Here is a 24,679-nt window from a genome sequence, read left to right as displayed (position 1 = left end):
GGATGTGGGCAGTGGTGTCCCCCAAGGCTCTGTCCTGGGATCAGTACTGTTTAATATCTTCATCAGTGATTTGGATGAAGGTGTGGAAAGTACCTTGTCCAAATTCACTGATGACACTAAACTGTGGGGTATAGTAAACACACTGGAGGCCAGGGAGTGAATTCAGGTGGATTTGGATATACTGGGAAAGTGGGCGGATCAGAATAGGATGCAGTTTAACAAGGATAAATGCAAGGTGCTGCACCTGGGGAGAGAGACTCTCCAACACACCTATAGACTGGGGGGTACCATTCTGAGTACCACAACAGTGGAAAGAGATCTTGGAGTCCTGGTTGACGCAAAAATTAACATGATTCGCCAGTTAGATGAAGTAATAAGCAAGGCTAACCACACTCTTTCTTGCATCAGCAGATGCACCACAAGCAAGTCTAGGGAAGTGATAATGCGGCGTTGGTGAGGTTGCAGTGTTGGTGAGGTTGCAGATGGAGTACTGCATCCAGTTTTGGGTGCCGCGCTTCAAGAGGGAAGTGGATAACCTTGAGAGGGTTCAGAGGAGGGCTGCTCATATGGTTGAGGGCCTGCAGGTAAGACCCTATGAAGACAGACTGAGGTACCTGAATCTCTTTAGCCTCCACAAGAAAAGGCTGAGAGGTGATCTTGTGGCTGCCTACAAACTCATCGGGGGGGAAGGGGCGGGGAAGGGGGTTAGCAGGGAATAGGGGACACTCTATTTACCAGGGTGCCCCTCAGTGTTACCAGAAATAATGGCCACAAACTGAAGGAGAACAGATTTAGATTGAACATAAGGAAGAAATTCTTTATGGTAAGGGTTGCCAAAATATGGAATGGGCTTCCAAGGGAGGTGGTGCTTTCCCCTACCTTGGAGGTGTTCAAGAAGAGATTAGACAGGCATCTGGCTGGGGTTACTTAATCCCAGCACTCTTTCCTGCCTGGAGCAGGGGGTTGGGCCTGATGATCTACCAGGTCCCTTCCGACCCTAGAAATCTATAAGAAGTGCCATACTGGGTCAGACCAGTGGTCCATCTGGCCCTGTATCTCGTCTCTAACAGTGGCAGAAATGGATGCTGTATGAGGAGAGCATCAAACCAGATATCTCTAGAGTGATTTATCCCCTATTCAAAACCCACCCTGGCATCCATCATTTATTAGGTTAGAGATGCTAGAAGAAACATCTCCAAAAAGATGGAATTATTTAGACCTGGAATTTCAACTATTGAAAATTCAGTTAAAAAAATAGAAGCAAAGTGCAACATTTATTTTTATAAAATATGCTGTTCAGCAACAGGATACCTTGGAGGATATAATAACTGCATAATCAGAGAAAGGAAACCTGTTGTTTTATTGAGGGAGAGCAGGTATCTTTTCCCCAATCAGTAGTAAAACAATGAGAGTATGAATATCTGCTTACCTACCACCAAGAGCGGTTTGCAGGATATTGCAATTAATGATGGTATAAATAAATCATGCACCTGTAATATTTTTGTTACACAGTAGGCATAATGTTGTGAGGAACCAGTTGTACCTTTGACTAGAGCCCCAATCCTGCAGTGAACTTTGTAAAAGTAGAGAGGTCTGCTCATACGGCGTTCATTGCAGTATGGGGACTGTCCACTGTGTCAGGTATGCTTGTTAGACTATGAAATTTCTTCCCATTGGCAGGATGCATCCTGTAATTACATGGTGTTCAGTAAAATAAATGTTTAAAGTCTGCCAAATGATTCTTGGACAGTGCTTGATTTGCAACATATAGGTGATTATAATTAAAATGTTGTTTCTTCTTTTTGGAAAAGTAAACTTGACTTTTTTCATTCTATAGGTCTATGGAAGTAATGAAGTGTCATGGACATTTTGAGGGGCTTTTCTTAAGTCACATGCATGGCAATGGGTTGTTTTCATAGGGAACTGGTTGAACAGAGTCTGTGTTCCTGTTCTTGATTTTTCTCCCTGAGTGCTCTATTCAGGCTATAGAGCATGCTGCAGACCTACATCAAGGAAAATAATTTTGTATCATCTCTTTATTTGTAGTGGGAGTAAATGCATATGTTCACAGGGGCTCTGCATCATTGGAATTATTAGGAATGCTAAAAATAAGACATAAAGTAAATGCAACAATTAGACACCCATCAAGCAAGAGCATCAAAAAGAACATTAGGATTCTAACGCAGAGTATGTACCGTGTCTTGGGATACTGTAAAAGGGGTAGAAAAGTCTAAAACATTAGCGAAAGGTTTGATTTTTTTTCCCAGTTGCATTAGAGGTAATGTGTTTGACAAAATAGTGGAATAAGAGCCCTCTATTGGCTCCAATATAATACCTATGTATATAGTTAAGTCAATCCATCTCTGTTCAGTAAAACACTTGGGACCATGATTCATTCAGTAGCATGGAAATATATGTATAAGTGGTTTCCTGACCTGTGGCCATGCGTGTAAAAGAGCATATTTATGTGTGCAGTGCTCATGCTATAAAATGTTTCCATTTTGACCTATATAATGCTTTGGAAATATTTGGTAGTACCTCCTAGATTTTCCTCGTATTTTGTAAAAGGAATTCTACAAGTCCTAAGTTAGTCTTATTTAGTTGTCTAAGGAACTTATCTAAGACTTTAAGAGCAACGACTGTAGTATATTAGAGAAAAATTTCTTGTGAAAATAATATGCTAGGATTCTGTCAAGACAAGCGATGGTGTTCAGTGAGGTCAGTGTTAACCAATTGGTATAACTGAAATCTTTTCTTTTAAGATATTATCTGCTATATTTGTGATGTCTGCATTCCCTAGTTCATACTGGATGGACATCCAGAGTCAGGACATATTAATGAACTGCAGTTTCAAAGGAGTGGTTAGAACTGAGTGATTGTGTCATACATGTGAGTGATAGCTTCAGAGCATCAGTTCAGTGTAACGTGCAGAGATCTTTTCTGAATGGGCTGCAATATGTTTGGGTCTGGCTTCCTGTTATCCAGGATATTACTGTGGGTATTTGGATATTATATTTGTTAGATTAATGTATAGCTACATTACTCATAACTGGAAACTAGATGCAAAATATAAAAGTGCTGGAGATACTTAAATAGTTCGTTTTTCAGTAAAGTTGGTATTTTTTATTTTCAGAAAGGAGTAACTTCCTCTAGAATTCCTTACATTCCATTAGAGTTGCTTACTTAAGGTACTTTTTAGGTTGTTCTGATAACTTAAAATTAACCTGCAATAAATCAGCAGATCTCTAATGTGATAGCACTTCCTTTAGTGGTAACTGGTAAGGGAGAGAAATTGGGTTTGTGCCCTTTGCTCTTGGTATAATATCAAGCAGGTTAAAACATTTTTCCTTTAGTTCTTTTCTTTGTTTAGATTTTCTTTAGAAATTCAGGCCCTATCTAGCTTGGAAGATAGTGAGATAGTGAAGTCAAAAGAAACATCAGTGTGTAAGTCAAGATGTTAGGACAAGAAGAGATTTTTAGTTAGACTGTAATTTTTTTGCTATCCATTCAACTTCAATGGCTAAATAACATTTTAAATGAAGGAAAAGTTTAACCATGCAACACCTGATCCATTTTAATTAAAGAGCTAAGAAGCCATAGAAGTTCTTTAGCTATCCAAGTAATCTTTCAGTAAACTAGTACAAGACAGGCTTTAATTGCTGGATACTTCTCAGGTTAAAATTAGACAAACACCCAGCAAAAAACCCCCAGAACTCATCTTTCATGCCCTCTTCTATTGTCACAAGGTAGAAAGACAAAGAAATATGTAAGGTAAATGAAAAAACATCCTTTTGAAAGTCATCTTTCAGATTTCTCTCCATATGGAAGGCTCTGAATTAGCAGAAAATGGAAAATGAAGTTTCCATCTACAGGCTATGGACAGAATGGGATAGAAGTTGCCGACACTGCCTGGTGGTATATCTGTGAGCAACTCGTGCCTCCTGAATCTGGGTGGGGCAGGCACCCGCAGAAGCTGTAGGAGGCAGGGGCAGAGCTGGCAAGCTCCCACAGATGTCTTTGGCAGGGGTGGAGCTGGTGAGCTCCTGCAGATGCCATTGGCAGTGGGGATGCCCCTGTCAGGGTGGGCACATGCTCCCTACCCTGTGCCCCCCCCCCCCACATGTTGCCTATGGGTGTATCACATCTTGTTGTGAAGAACCCACTCCTAAATGTGATATGACTGACTTTCTGTGAGTGTGGACTCCTGTCTCCTCTCCCACACAGGACCCCCAGCCCCTTGGCCTCTGCCTTGGGGGTCCAGTCTTCCCCTTAGGGAACCCTAGCCCCATGGCCCTCAGCCATGCCTGGGGTTCATGTCACCCAGCAGGATGGAACCTGAGGGCTGCCTATCTCTGCCAAGACTGTGCCACTCTCTCACAGTGAGACCCAGGCCCAGGGGGTCCATGGAAAGCAGAACAGTTCACCCCTGGGCTCCCAGCTGGCAGGTGGACTAGAGTTGGTGGACTCTGGTGCTAGATGCTGTTCTAGCAACAGGCTGGCCCAGTGGGCTGGTGAACTGCATTCTCTCCACCCCATTCTGAGCCCTCCTTCACCCCTTCGGGACTGTCCTGGAATTGCTTGGGGAGTCTGCACACGGACTACCAGGACTCAGGGGGAGCTGGTCAGCTCTGGGAGGTAGGCACGGTCTTTGGCCCTGGCAGGCAGCCACAGGCAGCCCAGTCTCACTCCCCTTGTCTACTGCTGCCTGCTGGAGTGGACCCTGCCTGGGTGCCTTTCTGCATCCCTGGACCATGGCTGCCTCATGTTACTCTTCCTGTCCCAGGTCCCCCTCCCACTCCAGCAGTTCCCAGGCAGGGTGCATTGGGGACTTTTCTCCACAGCTGCCATCCAGGGGTCCTTCCTATGAGACCCCCATTCCTATCACCCCAGGAAGGAGTCTCTGGAGTGGGGCACAGTATGCCATGGGCGGGGGGAGAGGCTGGGTGGCAGCTGCTACCACCACTCCAAGCTAGGAAGGAAACAGTTTGGGGTGTCATAGATGGACACAAAGTGGTCCAGGACCCTGTCCAAAAATTCCCTCTCCTGGCACTGCAACTCTTCCAGCTCCACAGATGCCTAGGTTGCCTCCTTAAAACAGTGGATGGTCATCTCCATTCCTGCATCTCAGTAGCCTGGGTATAGGGCATCCCCCCCACCCTGAGCATGTTCTCCCTTTACATCTGGAGTTTCTCCTAATGCCAGTCCTGCAGCTCCTGGTACTAAGAGTCAGCTGTGCATGCCCAGAGCTTGGAGAAAGTGACCAAGGTCCTCACCCATGTAGAATCTCCTCCTTGCTGCTTCAGCGCCTCCTCCGGACTTCCCCCATGCATTCTGAAGCTGTGCCACCCCTGGCCTTGGGCTGCCATCACGTCTACTACGTATTGTCCTCCCTCACACAGGTCATGTTTATGCAATCATACACTATGGGATTACTCTGGGATGGGATACAGGAACTCTGGCCTTTCTGCGAATTTGCAACTTTTGCTGATTAAAAATGAAGTATAAAGGAGGTCTTGGACTCTCCCAGCACTCACCTGGACACCCATGTAGAGCCACTGAGTGACCTATGGTGAGTCCCCTGTCTGGACCCTTTCCCTGCCTAGGGCTGGGAGCTGCACTGCTGCTCTCCATCCAGGTTAGGGAAGACTGGGGCTCCAGCTGTGCTGCAGCTGAGCAGCATGCTCTGCAGCAGGGCAGGGACTGGTTGTCAGGGAGGGAGGGCCGGGGTCCCTCTGCAGGCACTGTGGTGGGTGCCTGCTCTCCTCCCTCAGAGGGTCCAGGGAACTTGGGTCTTATGAGACTCAGGCCATTCCCAGAACAGATAGGGACTGACCACTCTGGGACATACTAGCAGAGCTTTTAACCCCTGCCCCCTCCTTTCCTGTATCCTTCCCTTACAGGGGAGGTGTTTCAGTACTGTATCCCTGTGGGAGCAGTACTTAAGTCCCAATACTGCCTTAGTCATACTCAGCTGGGACAGCGAAGCCCTTACACCACTCTTCTTCCCATGCTTCCTTTACAGGAGAGGTGTTTTAGCCCTGTGTCTGTGCTGGAGCAGTACTTCGCCCCCAATATTTACCTGGAAAGAAGTGCTTCAGAGCTGAATGTGGGCCATTTGCTTTAATGGCACACTGGTGAAGACTGGGTTGCCATTCAAAGTGAGAATCCACCTTGCATACTACCTGTGGCTCCACTATCCTGCTGATACCCCTGGATGAGTTTGCGATTGCCACCTCTATTGACTCTCTGCTGAGCCCGTGACCTGACCCAGAGAGAGGAACCCTGACCCCTGCCACCTAAGAAGATTCCTGCCATGCACTGCCATTGGGTTTCCATCACTGTTCCCCACATAAATACTCTGGAAGGGAATGCAGAATCAGATCAGAGGGGAGGGGAGAAAGTGCTGGAGTGCCATTTGCAACCCTCTTCATGTGCACAACTCAGGAGTCACCCTGGTACTGGGACCAGATCAGCTGAGATAACAGTTCCCACATGAGATTCCTGCCATCTTCATGAGTGTCTTTCCTGGACTGGGGTAGAGGGAGGGAGTGGGGTGGCTTCACAAGGGAGAATTTTTCTTATTCTTGTTGTATTGCAATTCTAGTTGTTCTCATGGATAGTTGTGTATTATCTCATGTACCTGACCTTGGGGTCCTCTCTGCCACCCAGGCCCATGGCAATGCTAACAGGGGTAGGGTGCCAAGTGCCCACATTTGTAGCTGGTTTTTACTCTTTGCCTGTAGAGCTCAATAAACTCATTTTGTGCCTTTCCATGAGTGCATATGGGAAGGGAAGCTGATTTCAGCACCACTTCTCTGGCCAGCTGCAGTGAGGCTCCGCTTCTCCCAGAAGCTGAGCAAGGAACTGAGAGATAGGGCAGGGAGGTGTGAATGAGGCAGATTTATGTTCCCATAAAATGGGAGATGGACTGCTAACCACCCAAGGCAGAGGGGCAGGGGCCTGGTGCTTCAGTTGTATTCCAGGATGGGAAGGCAGGTGGGCAGAGGGTCACTGATCTGCCTGGTGCTGACATACAGAAACCTCTGAAGCACCTGGTGGGGAAGGGGAGGGAATGGAAGGGGTGACTGGTCTTCCTAGTGCTGGAAGATAGAAACCTTTGCAGCACCTAGGGGCCTGTGGCCCCACACTGTTAGCAGTCAGGGCAATTCACCCTCCATCCATGCCCCACCATCCTTGCTCCCCACCCCAACCCCTTGCTGGGCTTCTTGGCCACAACAGCTTGAGAGAGGGTAGTGACCATGGCCATGGCCTACAGAGACTGTAGGTTCCCCCGCACCCTCTTTCTTTCACCACTAGGGACTTTGTGTTTCCCCCAGGGCTTGAGTCCCTGTGGTGTGGGAATGAATCATACCTTTCCAGGCTTCACAGCATCCTCAGTCAGGGCATGACTCATCAGCAGAAGTGTAGGGAGGGCTGGCTGTGGGTTGTAGGTCATACTTCCACAGTGGCTGCTGCGCTGGTAGTAGGGGAGGCTGTGGAGTGGTCTATGCACTGGAGAGGGAGGCATTGAGGAAGTGTTGGAGGAGTGGGTCCAAAACAATCATAGCAGCAGTATCCTGGGGGAGGGGGAGGGGAATGGTTGCATGCTTGGGAGCAGTCCATGGGATCAAGAACCAGGATGGGTGGGGCTGTCCGTGAGGTGAAAGGCATGGACTTGGACTCCAGGTCCTGGGTTCTAATTTCCATGGCATTGGAGCTTTCCCCTTGCTCCTGGGTACCATGCTGCCTGCTCTCAGCCACACCCAGAAAGACATCAAGGAAGCTCAGGTCCAGCTGCAGTGCACCTCAGCTCCCACATTGTGTGATGGTGTCGGGACCATCACCAACTGGATGGATTCCTTCTGGGGCAGCTCCAGCAGCTGACATCTTGCCCTGTGGCTCCTGCTCCTGGGCACCTGACTGTCCTGTCATCCTGGGGCCTTCCTGCGCCACCTCCTCCATAGTCCCAGTTCTGAGACTGGGGTTGAGTAGTCAAGGAGGATGGGATGGGTTCATCCATGGTCTGTGAGTGGGCGAGGGCCTGGCTGTGAGGGGGTGGATGGAAGGAACAAAGGATGTATGAAGGTGCAGGTCCTGGTGCATGGCTCTTCTTTTCACTGCATCTGGGTGCCCACCCCCACAACCTTGAACTTCCAGGGGCTTCCAGCAAACACCTTGTGATTCTGGCAATACCCTATGCCCCGACCTCAAAATTTCCACTGTACTCTACCTTAACCACAGAGGCAGGTGGCCACGTCCCATCTGCTCCTGAAGTTAGTTTCCAGGGAAATCCACCTGCTTGCCGTGGCTTATGTGCTCAGTGCCCCTCCCCCCACATTCCCCCACCCTAATTCTCCAGAACCTTGTAGCTGCAGGCCAAAAAAGACTTGTAGCACCCCAGGTGCCCATGGCTGGCAGTGGCTGAGCCATGGTGGTCACAGTGGCTGAACTGTGGAGGTCATAGATTTGCCTCCATGCAAACTGAGTCCCAGTGTTCAGTTCTGCTACCCTGACCCACCAGAGATGAGCTGCCTGCACTGGCTTCTGCTTGGGGATGGGGGGTTCCATGGTGGGGTCCAGGTGGCAGGGTGCCTGCTCTGGCACATGGGAGCTAAGGTTTGGATCTATGTGACTTTGCCCGAGAATGGGGTTGTGGGGTCTGGGTGCCAGAGTTGGTGTCCATGGGGCTGTACCTGAGCATAGGGGTTCTTCTGGACTTAAGTGTCATGTCTGTGTACATACCATGGGGTGCTTTGTGATGGGCTGTGGGGGCCCAGCCCAGGGACTCAGGAGTCTAGGTTCTGGGGCTCATGCAGGGGACACAGATGCTTCCATTTCCCCTGCTGCCTGCCTGCAGCTGATATGTGGCCAGAGGCAGGGCAGAGGGGCTGTGCAGGGCAGGGCAGAGGGGCTGTGCAGGCTTGGCTCTGGGAGAGCTTGGGGGGTGCAGCCTGCTGGGTGTTCAGCCAGAGTAGCCAAGTGTGGGCCAAGTACTAGTACCTGTGCATGCCCCTGTAAGGGAGGGGTGGTGGGGAGCTTGCAAGGAAGCTGGGCTGCTGGAGGACAAGTGACCTAACTTGAATTGATAGGGGAAATGGGATTGAAGTTCAATTAACTGGTCTAACGTAGAACTATTAAGTTGGAATGCACATCAATCCAGGTCTATCTTAGACCGGGTTCCACCATTTTTAGACCAGTCTATGTGCACCACACTTCGGTTCTCTTATGGGTATAGATCAGTTTCTGATCACTTAGATTGGTAAAAGTATGTCTGTACCTGGCCTTAGTAATAGAAATCCAGGATATTGGACTGACCCAAACTGATGTAATTTTCCCAGCCCACACATAACTCTGAGAAATTAATTTTAAAGGCATAAATGTTCAGGGATAAGGTCTGATGTTTACACCCATTTAATCCCACTAAAATCTTTCTGAATCAATGAATTGGTATAATCTAGAGCAGAATTTGGGCTTGTCTCTAACAAGTGATTCTAGCATAATATTAAAATACCTTGAAATCAGGTAACAAAAAGTTGTAAGATAAATGCGATCTATCCTGAATCCATAAAGAGTAAGACTTAAAATGTTTTGGCAAATCAGATTTACTTTTTGCATATTTCCTTTTTTAAGTTTATTGTGCAGTTTGGACTACAGGGTTGTATGCCATAAATGACAGTGGACAGTTCAAGGAGTATAATATTAATACATTTAAATCTACATCAGAACTACAGTATGCTGTTTAATGTCCTAGTTAAATTGTGTGCTTTATTCATATGCAAATAGGTAGGAAATGATGAGTAACTGCTCTTTCTTAGATCTACTGTAAACTGCTTAAAAGGCTGGGGACATTGGACTGTCAAAAGTTTTGTCACTATTTAATGTTTGTACAATGCTTTGAAGATTAAAAGTGCTATATAAACACTAAGTACTATTTTTTTATTTCAGTTAGCCTTTGAGTATCAGTTATTAAAAGAACTAAGGCTTGCCAGCAATTAGCCACAGGGACTAGAAATAGTATTTTGCACTTCTGTAGCTCCTTCCATCCAAAGATCTTAAGGCACTTTACAAATATGAGTAAATTTAGCCCTCCAAAACTCCCGTGAAATATTATTAGTCATACTTAACAGATGAGGAAAGGAAGGCAGAGAGAGACAAGGAACCAGATTTTAAAGGTATTTAGGTGCTAAACTTTCATTGATTTTAAAGGGAAATAGGCACTTGAATAGTTTTTTGAAGACTGACCCTTGATGCCTTGTTCAAACTTCCACAGATAATTCATAGCACACCTGAGTATATAGTATATATTTCAGGAAGAGATGTGCAGGGAATGCTTTTTGGCACTCAGGGACATTTGACAAAAATGTTTATGTCAAAAATATTCTGCAAAGACTTTTTAGGAATTTTTTTGTTCCCCAAAATCATGTTTTCCAAGTTTCTGGTTGCTGAAAACAGTAATGTTTTCCAATTCCCCCAACATCCTGAACATGTTATCCAATAAACATTTCCCACAGAGATGTTTCTTCTGAGGGAGTTGGAGAGAAAAATATTTTTTGAAAAGAAGTTCTTTGGGCAAGACATTTCAGTCAGCTGTAGTTCCAAGTCTTTTGGCTCCCAGTCCTGTAGCTTAAGCACATGTGACCAGGTCTCTGGAATAGTCTCATAAGACACTTATCCTAATGTCAGTGGTTGTGGTGCATGTGGTCTTTGGCTTATATTTAGATAACTGCAAATCTCTTTGCCTATGTCTCTTTTTTTTCCCCCTTGAGAATATTCAGCAAAGTGAGAGACGCTTTTACCAGGCGAAAAACTAACTCCACTGCAAAACTGACTGAAGAAGAGGGAACTCTCCTGCCCATAACAGCAGTTTTTGTAGATTGCTCTCCATCATTAATGGTGACATTTTTCTTAGAATTGTTATACATAAGGTTATTTATATAGGCATTTTACTATTTTCACTCCTGTAACACCTGAATGTCTTGGTTCCCAAAAGCAATCACAGTGTGTATCTCAAGGTATGAATTACTTTGGCCGAATGGGAGAAAAAGTGAAAAGATGATGGGTGTCCTCCATCTCTAGAGCTTCAGTAATTCTTTTGGGCTCCAGTGAGACCAGTGTTGTTTGATTTTAGTATTGCTCTAAAAACCGTAGCAAGATGCTATGCAAGAAGGGATATGAGGAGATTCTACATAGAAGATCTAAAGCAGAGGGAAATTCTAGGAATATTGCTCTGAATGATAGTATAAGGAAAATAAATTGGGATTCTTTACTATTACCATTGAGAAATGGGTTTGGGAGTCTTGACTGGGAACATATACAAAGCATGAGAACTGGAAATCTCAAATGAATTCTGCAACTCCTTCTCCAGAATTATTTTAACTTTTGTAAGCTCTTTAGGATAGGAACTTTCTAACAATTTGCCATGTTGGCAGCATGCAGAATTATACAGCACATTATTTCATGCAATTCTGAGGAAAGAATCTCAGCCTTCATTTAAAAAAATGAAGCTGAGAAAAAGCTGGGAAACATGATTCAGTCAAACCTCATGGTTCAGAGTAGGAGGTAAAAAAAAAATCTCTTTGATTCTTTTAAAAATTTCAATTTTTGAGAGAGGTCATTCTCTAATTTTTAAACACTTGGAGTTGGCAAGTATGTGTTTTTATAGTGCTCAAAACACACACTTGAGCCTTACTCAGGCATTGGTACAAATAATAAATCAATAATTATCTTCAAACATCAATGTCTTCATGTCTCTATCAACCACAAGTACTTTCCATTGATTTGAACTATGAAGTCCAGCCTATCGGTAGCAAACATGTTACTACACAATGGTACAACTTTAATTAGAACATTCTATACAGCAATGAACAACCTTTCTGCTCATTTATAAAAGGATGCAATCAGCTGCCTTGCTTGAATACCTAATATTTACAAGTGGTAGAGAGGGAATAACAAAGAAGGCACATTATAGCTAACAGTCTACTTCATCTGGTCAAAGCAAAACCCAACCCTTGTCTTCCCAACTGCAAATCTGTCAGGGCTCAGAGAGGATTGTCTTTGAGGAATGATATGAAAGACACATAATATGTCAAAGAAAAGAAAAAAACAATTTCTGTTCCTTAGGGAAAGGGGGAGGGGGGGAAAGAACTTGTCTTTCTAGGCACAGCCATAGCCTCTTTCCTTTGATTTGTCATTATTTCAATTCATATAAAAAGATTTATTTGAAAGAAGCTACTTTAACTACATGGGCTGTCTCCTTTTTTTCCAAAGCCTTTTGTAAGAACAAAGTAACCACTTGTCACACACAGTGACTAATGAGAGTTTAGTGTGGGTTTTAGTGTTCATTCATACACTTTGTGTTCAGCTAGTTGTAAGTTAAATCTTTAGAAATCTCTCTGCAGGAATCTTTCACTTTGAGATGGGAGTGGGAAGAAAATTTGTCCAGATACTGAGAACTCTTGGACGGAAGCTGCACTTTTCAGGCTTCCTAATTGGCAATACAGAAAATAAACACACACAGGAAGTCATGTGGCCTTCTTTTGAACTTAAAGTTTATATGATGTTTAATGGCTAAGGCATTTTTGTGTGCCTAACATAAATAAATTCAATATGCATGGTTGCTGACAATAAGCAACATAATTTAGCCATCTAAATATGGTATTAAAATTGAAAAGAAGATTAAAATTAGTATTTTTATATCTCTGCTATCCTCATCAGTCATGCTTCTCTTTCTATTTAGTCAGTCCATTATGAAGGCAACTACAATCTAGATGTAAATAAAACAAAAACAGTGGGACAAACATGACATTTGCAAACTAACACTCTACTCATTCTGCTTGTGTGTTATACCCATTTTCTTTTTTTCCTTCATCTGTCTTGTCTGTTTATGTTGTAAACTTTCTGGAACATAGATTGCCTCTCGGTCTCCACAAAGTTTAGCACAATGGGTCCTCATTGTTCCCAAAACACTACTTTAATCAATAAAATTACAACTATTAATGCTCTTTGCCTAACTGTATTTTTGATGTTGGAAATGCTTCATATTGATGATTGCCTATATATAGTACATCTTTGAAACAAGTGAGTGTATACGAGTGAAAGAAGATATAAGTTTCAAGAATCATTTCACAATGTAATCACATGCATACATTTTAAACAGCTCTTTAAAAATCTTTCCAGAAGTGTAACAAGTTCATTGAATGCTCTGCAGATGGGAGGGGAAAGGACAGCACAGGGTTTGCCTACCACCAGATGGGAGAGTTGGGAGAAAGATGGATAGAAATGGGTGAGGGGAATTGAAGGCTTTCCTTTCTGGGAAACACCAGTAGCTACATCAGCAGTGCCATGGCCAGGCTCCCTGCAAGCTGTTGCTCCATTCACTTCCTCCTACTCCCCTCATACATACATATTTGATGAAGGGCTCCCTGGAGTGGTGTTTGGGGGATCACCATCCCATTTGCTCCAACTTCCCCCTCCCCTCAGATAAATGCTTCATGTGATGCTACCCTAGCCAGCTCAGGGCTGCCACTACCTTGGCAAAGACTCTCAGCAGTTGGGATCCCACCATTCCCTCATAGTCGGTACCCAGGATGGATGCCCCACTCTCCCTGCCATAGTTATGCTACTGAATCTTCCACATTTGAATTATTCTCTGGACTTGCAACACAGGATAAGTCCTCAAAGGCATTTGTTGCTTTATGAGTACTTCAGGACAGTGCAACAACATGCTTTGCCCCCCTACCCCTCCCCTCCAAAAAGGGAACAGTTTTATGCTTCTTTTACCTCGTTTCTTGAAATATTTCTCCTTGTTCATGTATAGCAGTGTTGCAATATGCATATGCATTCATTAAATATAGCTGAATTCTGTTCTAAAAGCTCTTTTTACATTGCTTTTCTTTCTTTCTTGATAGTCCAGCTCCACAGTGAGAACGTACCAAAACAGTAAATCAAGAGTGACCATGAGTCCTGGGTTTAGCTCACAGTGGAACAGCAGCCAACCTGCTTGGAACACATACACCTTTCCAAGAGCAAGCTTGCACTATCAGTCCCATGCCAGCTACACGTACTGTGCTGGACATCCTGCTGTAAGTAATTAACCTTTTATGTAGCTACATGAATGTTCTGCTTTATTCCCTAGAAGGCAGAAGTATCATAATATGACAACTCAGTGGAGTATGCCAGAAATGTCTCTGTCCCAGGGTAGTTAAAGCTGTTTGTTTGTTCTCAGATGGATTAACTGTAACTTTAGAAATATTGGAGTGTTTCTAAGACCTAAACAGATGTTCATTTCTTGCTGTGCAGTAGACATTTTTTTTAGCTTTTAATATGAAACATTTGCTATGAACATTGATTTTAGGTTGGGCCCATGTGAGTGGGAGAGAAAAGAACTTTGTTACTCACATTCTGTTTTTTATTTTTTCCTGAGGGCTACTATTAGAGAAATAAATAATTTCTTACTCAGAACAGCACAGAGTTTAGATTACTTGGGTGATTCAGTAAAGCTGTATGTCTCTTGCCATCAAAATACACCTCACTAATGTTTATGTATTCTTTGTCAATAGTGAACGTGCAGTTTCTGTCACTAAGCTAGGCCTGCTGTCCTTCGTAGTTCACATGGGTAGGTGGTTAAAAGGGGAGAAGATAGGAGTGTAACTGTTACTTCATGTTCTATTTTGACAGCTGTGAAAGGGGCATGGTTGACAGCTATTCAGATGGTATTTCCCCATTACTGAAAAGCTAAGTGCACATAACAAAGCCTACTGGCTCTTTTTAGTTTCAGCTTCAGGAGGTCTCAAGACTGAGAGGGCCAACAAGGAAAGATCTTGCTAGTGTAAGCAAGTCTGCCCTTCGTTCCAGCTCTGCTCTTGACCTTGGTGTCCTTAGAGTTTGGATTTAGCTGTCTTTTGAAATTTTAAAGGACAAAATGTGGACATAATATCCTAACACCCTGTCAGTTATAGGTCAGAGAGCTTTGTCATCCTCTACTGCATTCCAGTAACATAAAATTCTGTTTTATCGAAAGGTTCGGATTTTATTACAGAGGAAAAATATGTGCTGTGTAATCTGGTTGCAGGATCTGCATAATTTGATTTAGACATAATATCTTATTTCTCAGCAAACTTTTAACCAGAAAGTTTACTTCTGAAGTGTCTGATACATTAACATGATAATTGTAATAAGTGAGGGGTATTATTGTACAAGTATGACCACTCTTACTGAGATATTACTTAACATAAGACATCTCTGTAAAGTCTATATGCCATTATTTTCAGTTTGTTAGAACTTGTAAATGTTGGAGGAGAGAATACAATTAGAAATCATTGGGAAAATGCATATGATGATATGTATAGAATTATGTCTTTTTTATAGAAGCCATTGTAATGATTTAATATATAGTCCATGCATATTCAAGTCTTTTAAAATATTCCTGTCTACCTTTGACTATAAAATGATCAGGAATCAAACCTAAAATCTGGTTCTGTATTGTATTATAGTCTGACAAGCAGAGTACTATGTACCATTATCAAGCTCAGTTGAGCACAGAGAACACAGTTGTTACCTGTAAAGCAAAATGTCATCCAAGGCATGGAAGCCTTTTTTAGGCCAATTCTATCATTGTACTTTGCTTCAGTTAGACCAAAATGGGTGCATCTACATGAGATGCTATGTCGCTATAGCAGTGAGATATTGCACTGTAGTTCGTTGCTATAATGAAGTAGCATTACCGGGCACGAACCATGACACTGACATTATTGTGCAGTAGCAACTAAAAATAACCATGCAGACTCTGCAGTAACTCTGGTTACTGTGTAGTCCACCACACGTAGACATACCTGCTTTGTAGTAACTCAACTAGAACCATATTATTATTTTATCTGATTCAAAAGAATAAAACCCCCTTATAGGCAGGGGAGGGGGTGGTTAATCAAATCTTAAATTTTGAAAGTCAGTCCAGCCAAATGGTGGGTTGGTAATGACTCAATGCAATCAGAATTGTGCAAACTGGTGCTCAGATTAGAAAAATCCAACATGTGATACGTATAAGGAAGAGACAGAAGTCTTGAAGTTCCCATTTAATTCTGACTTCAGTGTATAAAGTTACTTAATTAATAATTTTTTCATGGTGTTTTGGCTAACTATACTCATTCTAAGTACGTGTTATAGTTAGGAACCTATAAAATTGGTGATTTTGTGATTTTTGCAGAAATTGCAAATTTGGTAGATTCCTTGTGAAAAAGTGCAGGGACCACAAGTTGGAAAATGGCCAGTAAGGTCAGGGGGAAAGAGAGCTGAAAACAGAGATAGGAAGCCTTGGTGTCTTGAAGCATGGAAGAGAAGGAGAGGAGGGAAAGCGGGGGAGACTTGCATGGTGCTCTCCCCCCCCCCCACACACCTCTGGCCAATAGGCCGCAGAAGTTCTCCCCCTCCCAGGAGACTGACAGATGGCTGTTTGTCAATCTACAGAGAGGGGCAGGACTTCTGGGTCCCCTCAGCCAATGAAAAGTGTGGGAGGGTCCTGCTGTATTCCACTACAAAAATGGCAACCAGTGCCATGCTCAGACCACGAAATTGGGGAGCAGCCCCCACAAATTGGGTAGGTCCCTAGTTATAGTGCCTAGTCACTAAAAGTTTCCATCAAATGTCTGCAACAGATTACAAATAGGTTAGATGAACAGCAAGTATAACACAATATAAAGTGCCATCTCTTAGGCCAGGTACAGACATTACACTTTTACTGGTATAAGTGATCAATAACTGGTCTATAACCATAATAGAACAGAAGTTCAGTACACAAAACCAGTCTATAACTATAACAGAACAGAAGTTCAGAACATATAGACTGGTTTAAAAATGGTGGAACCTAATCTAAGATTTGCCTTCCACCAAAGAGCGAATGTGTGTTCTTTTTGCTACCGATCTAAATTACACCACTTAGAGAAAACCACATAACTTAGATTGATTCTGCCTCGGGCTTTTTGAATGTCTGTACCTAGCCTTAAATACATTCCCCACCTACTATAGTGTTTAAGCATTAATATCATTTCATTGTCTGTATGTCTCTGAAAGTTTGCCTCTGATTTTGCCAATACCTGAGTTCTCTTTGAGCATGCTCAATTCAGTCATTATAGTTTCCCCTGTCATGCATACCTAGTATTTGTTTTTGGAAGGTCTGGGGGCAGTGGTGGGACTGGGGGCAGGAGAAGTAACCATGAAAGAATACTGGCTGCTTCTTCAGGAAACAGTGCTGTCGTTTAATTTTTATTTTAGTCATAGTGTGGAAGTCTTTTTTTTTTTTTGCTTCATTTTAAAAGATATTTGTTTTTTTCAAATTAACTAATTTAAGGATCCAGTCCCTGGATCTATGACTCATGGAAAAAAGGTTCATACTTGCAAGAGTCCTGGTTAAAAGATACCTCAACACTCCAGCACTCTTGCTGGAGGTCTGGTTCATAGTGAGGTCTGGCATTCCTCAGGCAGGGTCACTCTCCAGTTAAATGCTGAGTTTGCAGCACTTTTGCCCTGAGGGTTTCAAAGTGCATTAAAACAGTCTATAAACTGACATGTTCTGGTTGCAGAACTTCCCAGATTTGTTACATCCTAAGGCCAATGTTGACTTCTGATATCTTAAAGACTAAGAAGCTTATCAGTGCAGAAGGGATCCACCTCTTTCCCCAGGTAATGATCCAAGAGTGTAGTGTAGACAGGTCCTATGCCTTGAAAGCCCTCAAAAGTTCTGCTTGTGCTAGTCGCTGAAACAAATCCAAATCTCTGAAGAAACATTTGGATCCATCTCTGTACCAAGAAATGTTATATGGAACAAAAAAGGTTCTTACTGGCTGGGCCAAATCACACACAGGAGAAATCTTCTGAATCAGCCAATGCTACGCAAAAAGAATTAAAATATTATATAAGTGAAATCCTTTGAGAGCCATATTCTGGTGCTAAGGATCCAAGGCATGTTCCAGATCTTACTGTATGTTCTGTATCATGCATCTGTGCTGCACAGACCTTTATATGGTGGTAAATTAAATTGGCTATATGGATCAGAAAGGCAAGGGAGGGGATTGTTTTGTCTCCCAGAGGTGAGTTAAAAGAAAGGCCCTGGTGGTAGTTTTCTTCCTTGTAACTCCACCCCAGAGGAAAGGACGTAGTTAGATGAGTCATTGCAAATATCCACTGCTGTTTTCTTTTTCCTCCCCACAAATTCTTCAAGCTCTGCCAGTTATTTTGCTTTCTCAATAATACATGTACCAGGACTTTTAGTTTCACCAGTAATTCAGGAGGCTCTGCAGTCTGTGGACAAACCAACATGTGTCCTAGTTTCTATTCTCACAAGAAAGAACACACCCTGAAATGTAGTTCCTACTTGCACATCCTACCCAGCTATGTTGGGCGAAGGATACAACTTTGGTTACTGACCACAACTTTGGTTATTGGCCTGACTGATATATCTTTGACTGGATGGTGTAAGATGGTACACCTCTTTGATGGCATAAAAATAGTCTATATTTTTCCTTTTGATAGAAACCCCACTCCACATGGGGAGAAAGGGGGGTGGGGAGTTTTTTGTTTGGATCTCAGAATTTTAAACTTGTTAATAGGGGGCATTCTGCCACCTTATCTCTTGATATTTTATCGCAGGAGAAAGAGTTTGCAATTCAGGATGAATACCAGGAAGTGGAGCCACAACTTGATCAACAGTCTGCCCTGAACAAAAAGATAGCAATTGTTTCAGCATCTACTACTTCTGAATTTTTTTTCTGTCCAAACTTGTGGACCAAATAGCAATGATGCAAATCTTCCTTTGATTACAGTGGAAGAAACTGTAACCTTGTTTTTAGACATCTTGGCTTCTTTGTATTAAAAAATCAAGAAAAATTAAAAATTCCTTCCAATATTACCATTGCAACCTTCAAAGGAATTTTGAGCTTCTTCTTTATTATATCAGTATATAGGATAAGAAACTGATAAAGGCAACCTTGAAACCAATTGTAAGATACCATATTTTCTTTCCTTTTCCTTATCTTTTATTCTAAAAAGCATCAGTTAAAAAAAAACTACCACCTCTTCTTTCCAGGTGCAACACAGGATAAAGTGTTTTAAATCCCTCATGAAAAGGAAATCATGTTCAGCTTTGTCTTTGGAAATAAATGTCACATTTCAAGTTTGGAACCTTCAGACTAATCTTCAACCCTCCTATCCTCATCCTTTGGAGACTGAATTCCTTGTTTTGTCAGCTAGTGTGGTTCCATTACATAGAAATGGATATTCTGGATAATGAAAGGTAGTTATGCCATTCAGTTCAAATCCCTTCCTTTATCCAACTTTCCATCCCTGTTTGGGAATCTCTCTCAAAAGAAAATATTTAGATCACAGAATAAAACATGTTAAGAGAAAGTCAAGAGGTCAAGAGAAATTGACAGAGACATTCTAGACATTTCTGGGCATGTCTACATGAGTTGCTTAATGTACAGAAGACTAATTCTACTAAGCATCAGTGCAGCGGGCAAAACCTGTGCTAATGCGCTAATGCACAGTAGATTTATTTTAATGTGCGTTGTGAGGAAAAGGCTGGTGTTCTGTTCCTGTCACATTTCTTGAAGCTCCTGGGCTGCAAACACCATGTCAGTGGTTCCACGTCCTTTTCTGAAGCCACATTAGCTCTCATGCAGTAGGTCGTTTAGATGGTCAGTCAGCCGTTTGAGGAGGACTCTTGCGAGTATCTTTCCAGCAGTTGAGAGGAGGAAGATGCCCCTGTGGTTGTCACAGAGTTGCAATTTCCCTTCCTTTTGCACAGATGGATGATGAAAACATCCTTGACTTCTTGGGGGACTACCTCCTGTGACCACATACTGCAGAAGATCTTGGATGCATATTACTGTCACTAAAAAAGTGCTACTGCACAGTAGTGCTGATTTACAGTGCATTTAGTACCTGTCATTACATATATTAAACTTTATGCGCTATAATTATGGTTCATTAATTAACATGTAAATGAACCTAGTGTTAGCAAAGGCAGATGGAAGGCTTAATCCCATGTAATCTATACAAATTCAACTTTTTTTCAGCAAGTTTTAATGATGTGTTTTGATGTTAGGTCAGAAACTGTTAATAGTACAGCTAAGGCACCACAAACCTTGAGAAATATTGCCTATTTAAGTGCAAGAGGTATCGATTAAGTCTAGAAAATTGTCAGTAAGAAGGTGCTGTGGTCTCAAATGGGGTATATTTAGGAAGTGGGTAAACAGTTCTATCGGTAGCACCAATTAATAGACTTCTATGTATCTATGGATAAAGGCTCCAATACCATTTAATTTCAATTTAGTTATGCCCAAGGTAGTATCTAACTTATACTTTAATCAAAAAATTAATAGGCCAGTGTTTTTCTCCTATACCTCACATTTCTAATAGGTGAGTCAAGGCTCTAACCTATGGATACCAAAAGGTCTTTGGCTAACTATCTTATCAGAACCAAGTAATTTAGGTAGTCTCTCATTGTGCTAATGACTGCCATACTTTTAAATGGGTTAGTTAAAAGAGTGAAGTTATAGCCTAACATCTGTTCCAGAGCCTATGGATATTTGATCATATTCTGCTCCACTAATGGCAGCCTCAGTAGCATGTCTTGGACATGTTTCATTTCAAGAAATCTGTAAATTTGGTATTGGAGCTCTACATGTATATTTATAAGATACCAGTCCCTAGATTAGACAATCAGGGTATGGTATAGCAATACTTCACTCCATATTCAGTTAGGACTCTGTCACATCTTACTTGCAGGAGATACTATTTATCAGGCTAGCAGAGGGATAATGATTTTGGTGGAAAAAAATGGAGGTCAGTTCTTCACCCAGCAGTAAGAAACTTCACTGCTACTCTACTATGATTCCTAGAATATTTTGTGCTTCATCCATCTGTTGCCCCTTCTCCCTTAGGCAGTGCTCAAAGGATATGCCCTACTAGCCCACACCATATTATACTATTGTAAACTAGCTTGTGAGTGGGAAAATGCTGAAAATACCTGCATGTATTAATATTTAAAACATCACAACTCCTTGACTGTTCAGTGGATATATATTTTCATGGGCAGATCCAGGATTTTGAAAAGGAGGTCCAGAATATATGGCACATCATCACATATAACATGATACATTTTTCTTCAGTTAAAGAGAAACTAGAAGCATTACTAATATCCTAGGGGGCTAGTACCATATTATTCAGTTTACCATTAGAGCTAAATACAAATAAAACTATGGAATGTGTACCAATTTGCAAGATTATGTATAAAGTTAACCCCCCTCCACCCCCCCCACCCAAAAGATACTTAAAATTATCAAAGGGTATTGCATCATTAGTCCTGTAAATAATACAGTCAAATGTGGGTGCATCTACATGTGCTATTAAAATGGAGCAATAAATTCTGGCAGCCCTTGCACTCAAGCACCCTCATGCCCCAGCCAGCCCCATCAGCATCTACACATACTTTGCTGCACGCTAAAAAATACTGATGTGGGATAGTACTTGTGTTTACAACTACTAACCTATGGTGGAGTTAATTAGTTTACTGTGGCCTAATACGACCACATGTGTAGATGCTGAGACTTTACAGAGGAGCTAATTAGGCAGCTCTGCTGTAAACATTTTGTGTAGATGTGCCCTATATGTCTCTCATTCAAATTCACAAAACAAAAATCTATTTTTTGAGTGTCTTGACAGTTCCTCCAATACTCCACTGTCAGTCATTTTTAAATGTGAGTTAGTATTACCATGCCTGAGATAAGCTAGAGTTAAAAACAGGTCTCCAGGTGTGTGAAGTAGAAGAGAGTCATTACCAGGAACGGCTAACAGATAGCAGAATTGCAGAAAAAGGATTGTTGAATAGTGGAACATCAAGGATATTAAAAAGGAGAGAGGGTCATTAACACCTGTGGAGTGGAGAGAGATTAGCAGGAATCAGGGAGATGATAATGAGCCATGAAGTCATTTGACTCCATCCCTGCTGCCTCAATGGAAATGCTGCTGCCCCTCCCAAGCAGTTGGCTTTAAAGCTTGGATGGAACATGGATCAAATGGGGTGTGCAACTGCACCAATGCACTGCCTTGGATCTTCCCCTGTATATTTTAAATCTCCTTCAAAAGAGCCACTCATTTGTCTATGGAGATGTGCACTTTAGCATTCCACTGAGGTTTTTTGCAGTGAAGTATACGCCAGGATTTTGTCGACCTTTCTTTTGGAGAAAGATGTGGTGCTGAGGAGGTTAAACTGTCATGTAGTTCAGTATTTCCCCCCATCACTGTTATTTCCAAGATATCTGTTAACCAGAAACTGTTGCCTTTCTGATCTACCCTCAGCCTCCTGACTGATTCATTTTGTAATGTCATGAACAATGGATTGTGGATTCACAGAATAGTGTAAGGTTGATTAGAGAGGCGAAAGCTTCCTTTTACACATGCACATCTTGGTAATCATCAATGATGGGAAGTAAATAAATAGTACAGTACATGTGAATTGGAAAGGTCTTTCTAAGGTCCCTTGATTTCATTTACTGAGCTCTAATTATCCCTCAATTTTCCCATTCTTTAACCTTAATTCTTTTGTACTTTCAGGGACTTTCCACCTGAAAGGTATTTCTTTGCTGAAAAATTTGCTTTGCTGAAGCACCATTACTGCCATTATTTCACCAATCTTTCCTTAGAGATATAATATGCTGCCTATACAATATACCTAGCTCTTGCTTGCTTAACAAGAAAAAGACGAAGTCCTGAACCCGATCCAAGGTTACCCCATAAGCAGCACCAGCTAAATATTATAAAAAGGGTCTGCTTAAAAAACTGCATTGTGTAAAACATTTTGGGCCCTGAAAAGGAGTAACCTTATATAACCATGCTAGCTGGCTCCCACATTTAGAAACCCTCCATTTTGTATTGTGGAGGCTTGGGTTGGGTTTCATGGAAGGCTGAATGGGTTATCACTAGATGCTAATTTTATATAATTGCTGATGAGAAAACTTACAAAATGCTGCAGAGAAGAAACTGAATGGAAAAATGCGCAAAGTGAAAATGGAGAGAATAACTCATCTCTGTTGTAATGGGTAAATTATAATATTTAAGAGCTCTGCTAGGTAGGAAAAAAGTAAATGGAAGAGTGTGGTGATGTGAATATTTTTAATTGACAAAGATTATATAGTCATCAATTGCAACAAGAAGCTTTGTGTTCAGAGTAATTCCAAATGCTAACTGCTGACATAAATTATTTATTGTGTTTATCTATTACCACCATCTACAGGAGCAAAGCCTCAGAAACACGAATTTATTAGACTGCAAATGTAAAACACATTTCCACTTTGTTTGGTTTCTTTGGGGATGGGGATGGAAATTTCAAAATCCCAAACAAATGCATCTCTTAATTAACTTCCCTCACCCTCTGTACTTTCTAATAGTGAGGCAAATGGTACTAGTGACTTGTAAGGTTGCTTTCAATGCTGCCTCTTTAGGCCATTTTTCAAAGCAGCAATCACATGCAGTTAATTCAGATCAAATCAGCTTATCAGCTCAGTTCATTGTAGTGCTTTCATAATCATTCGTGTGTGACAGCCCATTAAAAGTTGGCCAGGCCTTTTAAAACATCACAAAATCCACAAATGTGCTTTACATTCAGCCTGTGAGTTAGCTGGGCATATTTGTTTTGTGCATTAACTTTTGAAATTGAGCTTCTTTCCAGGGTCATAGGGAAAAGTCTCTGGTAATATGAAGTTTAGCCAAGGTAATTTACTGTATTTCACCTGATAAATAAACTATAGGCAATAGTTTTATTATTTAAAAATATCAGAAAATCATGTTTAACTTAGGTTATGACTTGTGTCAGCTTGTTCAATTATAGATTGTTGTAGCTCTGCCCTATGAAGCAGGGAAATAGTACCACTTTTACAGTGGCAGTAAGTCTTTTACCAAGTCAATCCTACTCCATTAGGGTTTTGAGCATTTGAACCCAGAGGGTGCATCCCCACAAGTGCACATGTGCATTTCCCCAGGGACAAATAGCAGTGGCACATTATTGTGCCACTGCTACTTGTCTCCAGGGAATGCCCCTGCATGCATGCAGCAAATTGCCTCTGGTAGGATGGGGGAGGGTGGGGCCAGCATCTGGGCTGGCTTGAGCAGCCTTACTTGGGGCTCTGGGGGCCTTCTGGAGCTGTAGCAGTGGCAGTTTGGGTGTGCAAAGCCTGGCTAGCAGCCAGAACATGGCTCTGGCCAGCCAGGCTGTGGTTTTGGATGACACATGTTGCAGCCACATGCACCACCCTACTTTTTTTTTGACGGGGTTTTTTTAGATACCAAGTACCTTTTTATGTGTGCTGTGAGCATTTTGCAGTGCCTCAAAAACCTCTGAGTGGAAGCAAAGTGCATATTCCCACTCGTCTGGATGCTCCTAGAGAGGGTAACAGTAGGGGAAACTAAGAACTAGCCAGTTCTTTATTACTGCCTCCCAACATTCCTAAATTACTGACCAATTTGATGAAGTAAATGCTATTCAGATTAACAGTATGAATTCCCTTTTTCATATGATCATTAGACAGTAGGTTCCTTCTATTATCTGCAAGACTTTGCAGATACTCAAGGCCTACTTCGGGATGGAAATTCATGAAGATTTCTGTGGATTATTAAGTTTGATGACAGACTG

General features: G+C 42.3%; 1 protein-coding gene across 9 annotated transcripts in view; it reads left to right on the top strand.

The window, feature by feature from the left end:
* Window positions 1-24,679, top strand: part of RBMS3 (RNA binding motif single stranded interacting protein 3) — a 1,095,516-nt gene that overhangs the window by 307,868 nt on the left and 762,969 nt on the right. For 8 of the 9 annotated variants that reach the window (XR_009462585.1, XM_059728828.1, XM_059728829.1 and 5 more), the window contains one exon: window positions 13,908-14,081. Coding sequence is in view for 8 of the 9 variants with exons in the window: in XM_059728828.1 (XP_059584811.1) it covers window positions 13,908-14,081 (174 nt within the window). In the remaining variant the exon portion in view is untranslated. The remainder of the gene's footprint in view (window positions 1-13,907; window positions 14,082-24,679) is intronic. The other variant, XM_059728832.1, reaches the window with a different exon arrangement.

The sequence above is a fragment of the Alligator mississippiensis genome, chromosome 5, assembly GCF_030867095.1.
Source record: "Alligator mississippiensis isolate rAllMis1 chromosome 5, rAllMis1, whole genome shotgun sequence".
Taxonomy (NCBI): Eukaryota; Metazoa; Chordata; order Crocodylia; family Alligatoridae; genus Alligator; species Alligator mississippiensis.
Note: the sequence above shows the minus strand (reverse complement) of the source record. Positions and strands in the feature narration are given on the sequence as shown.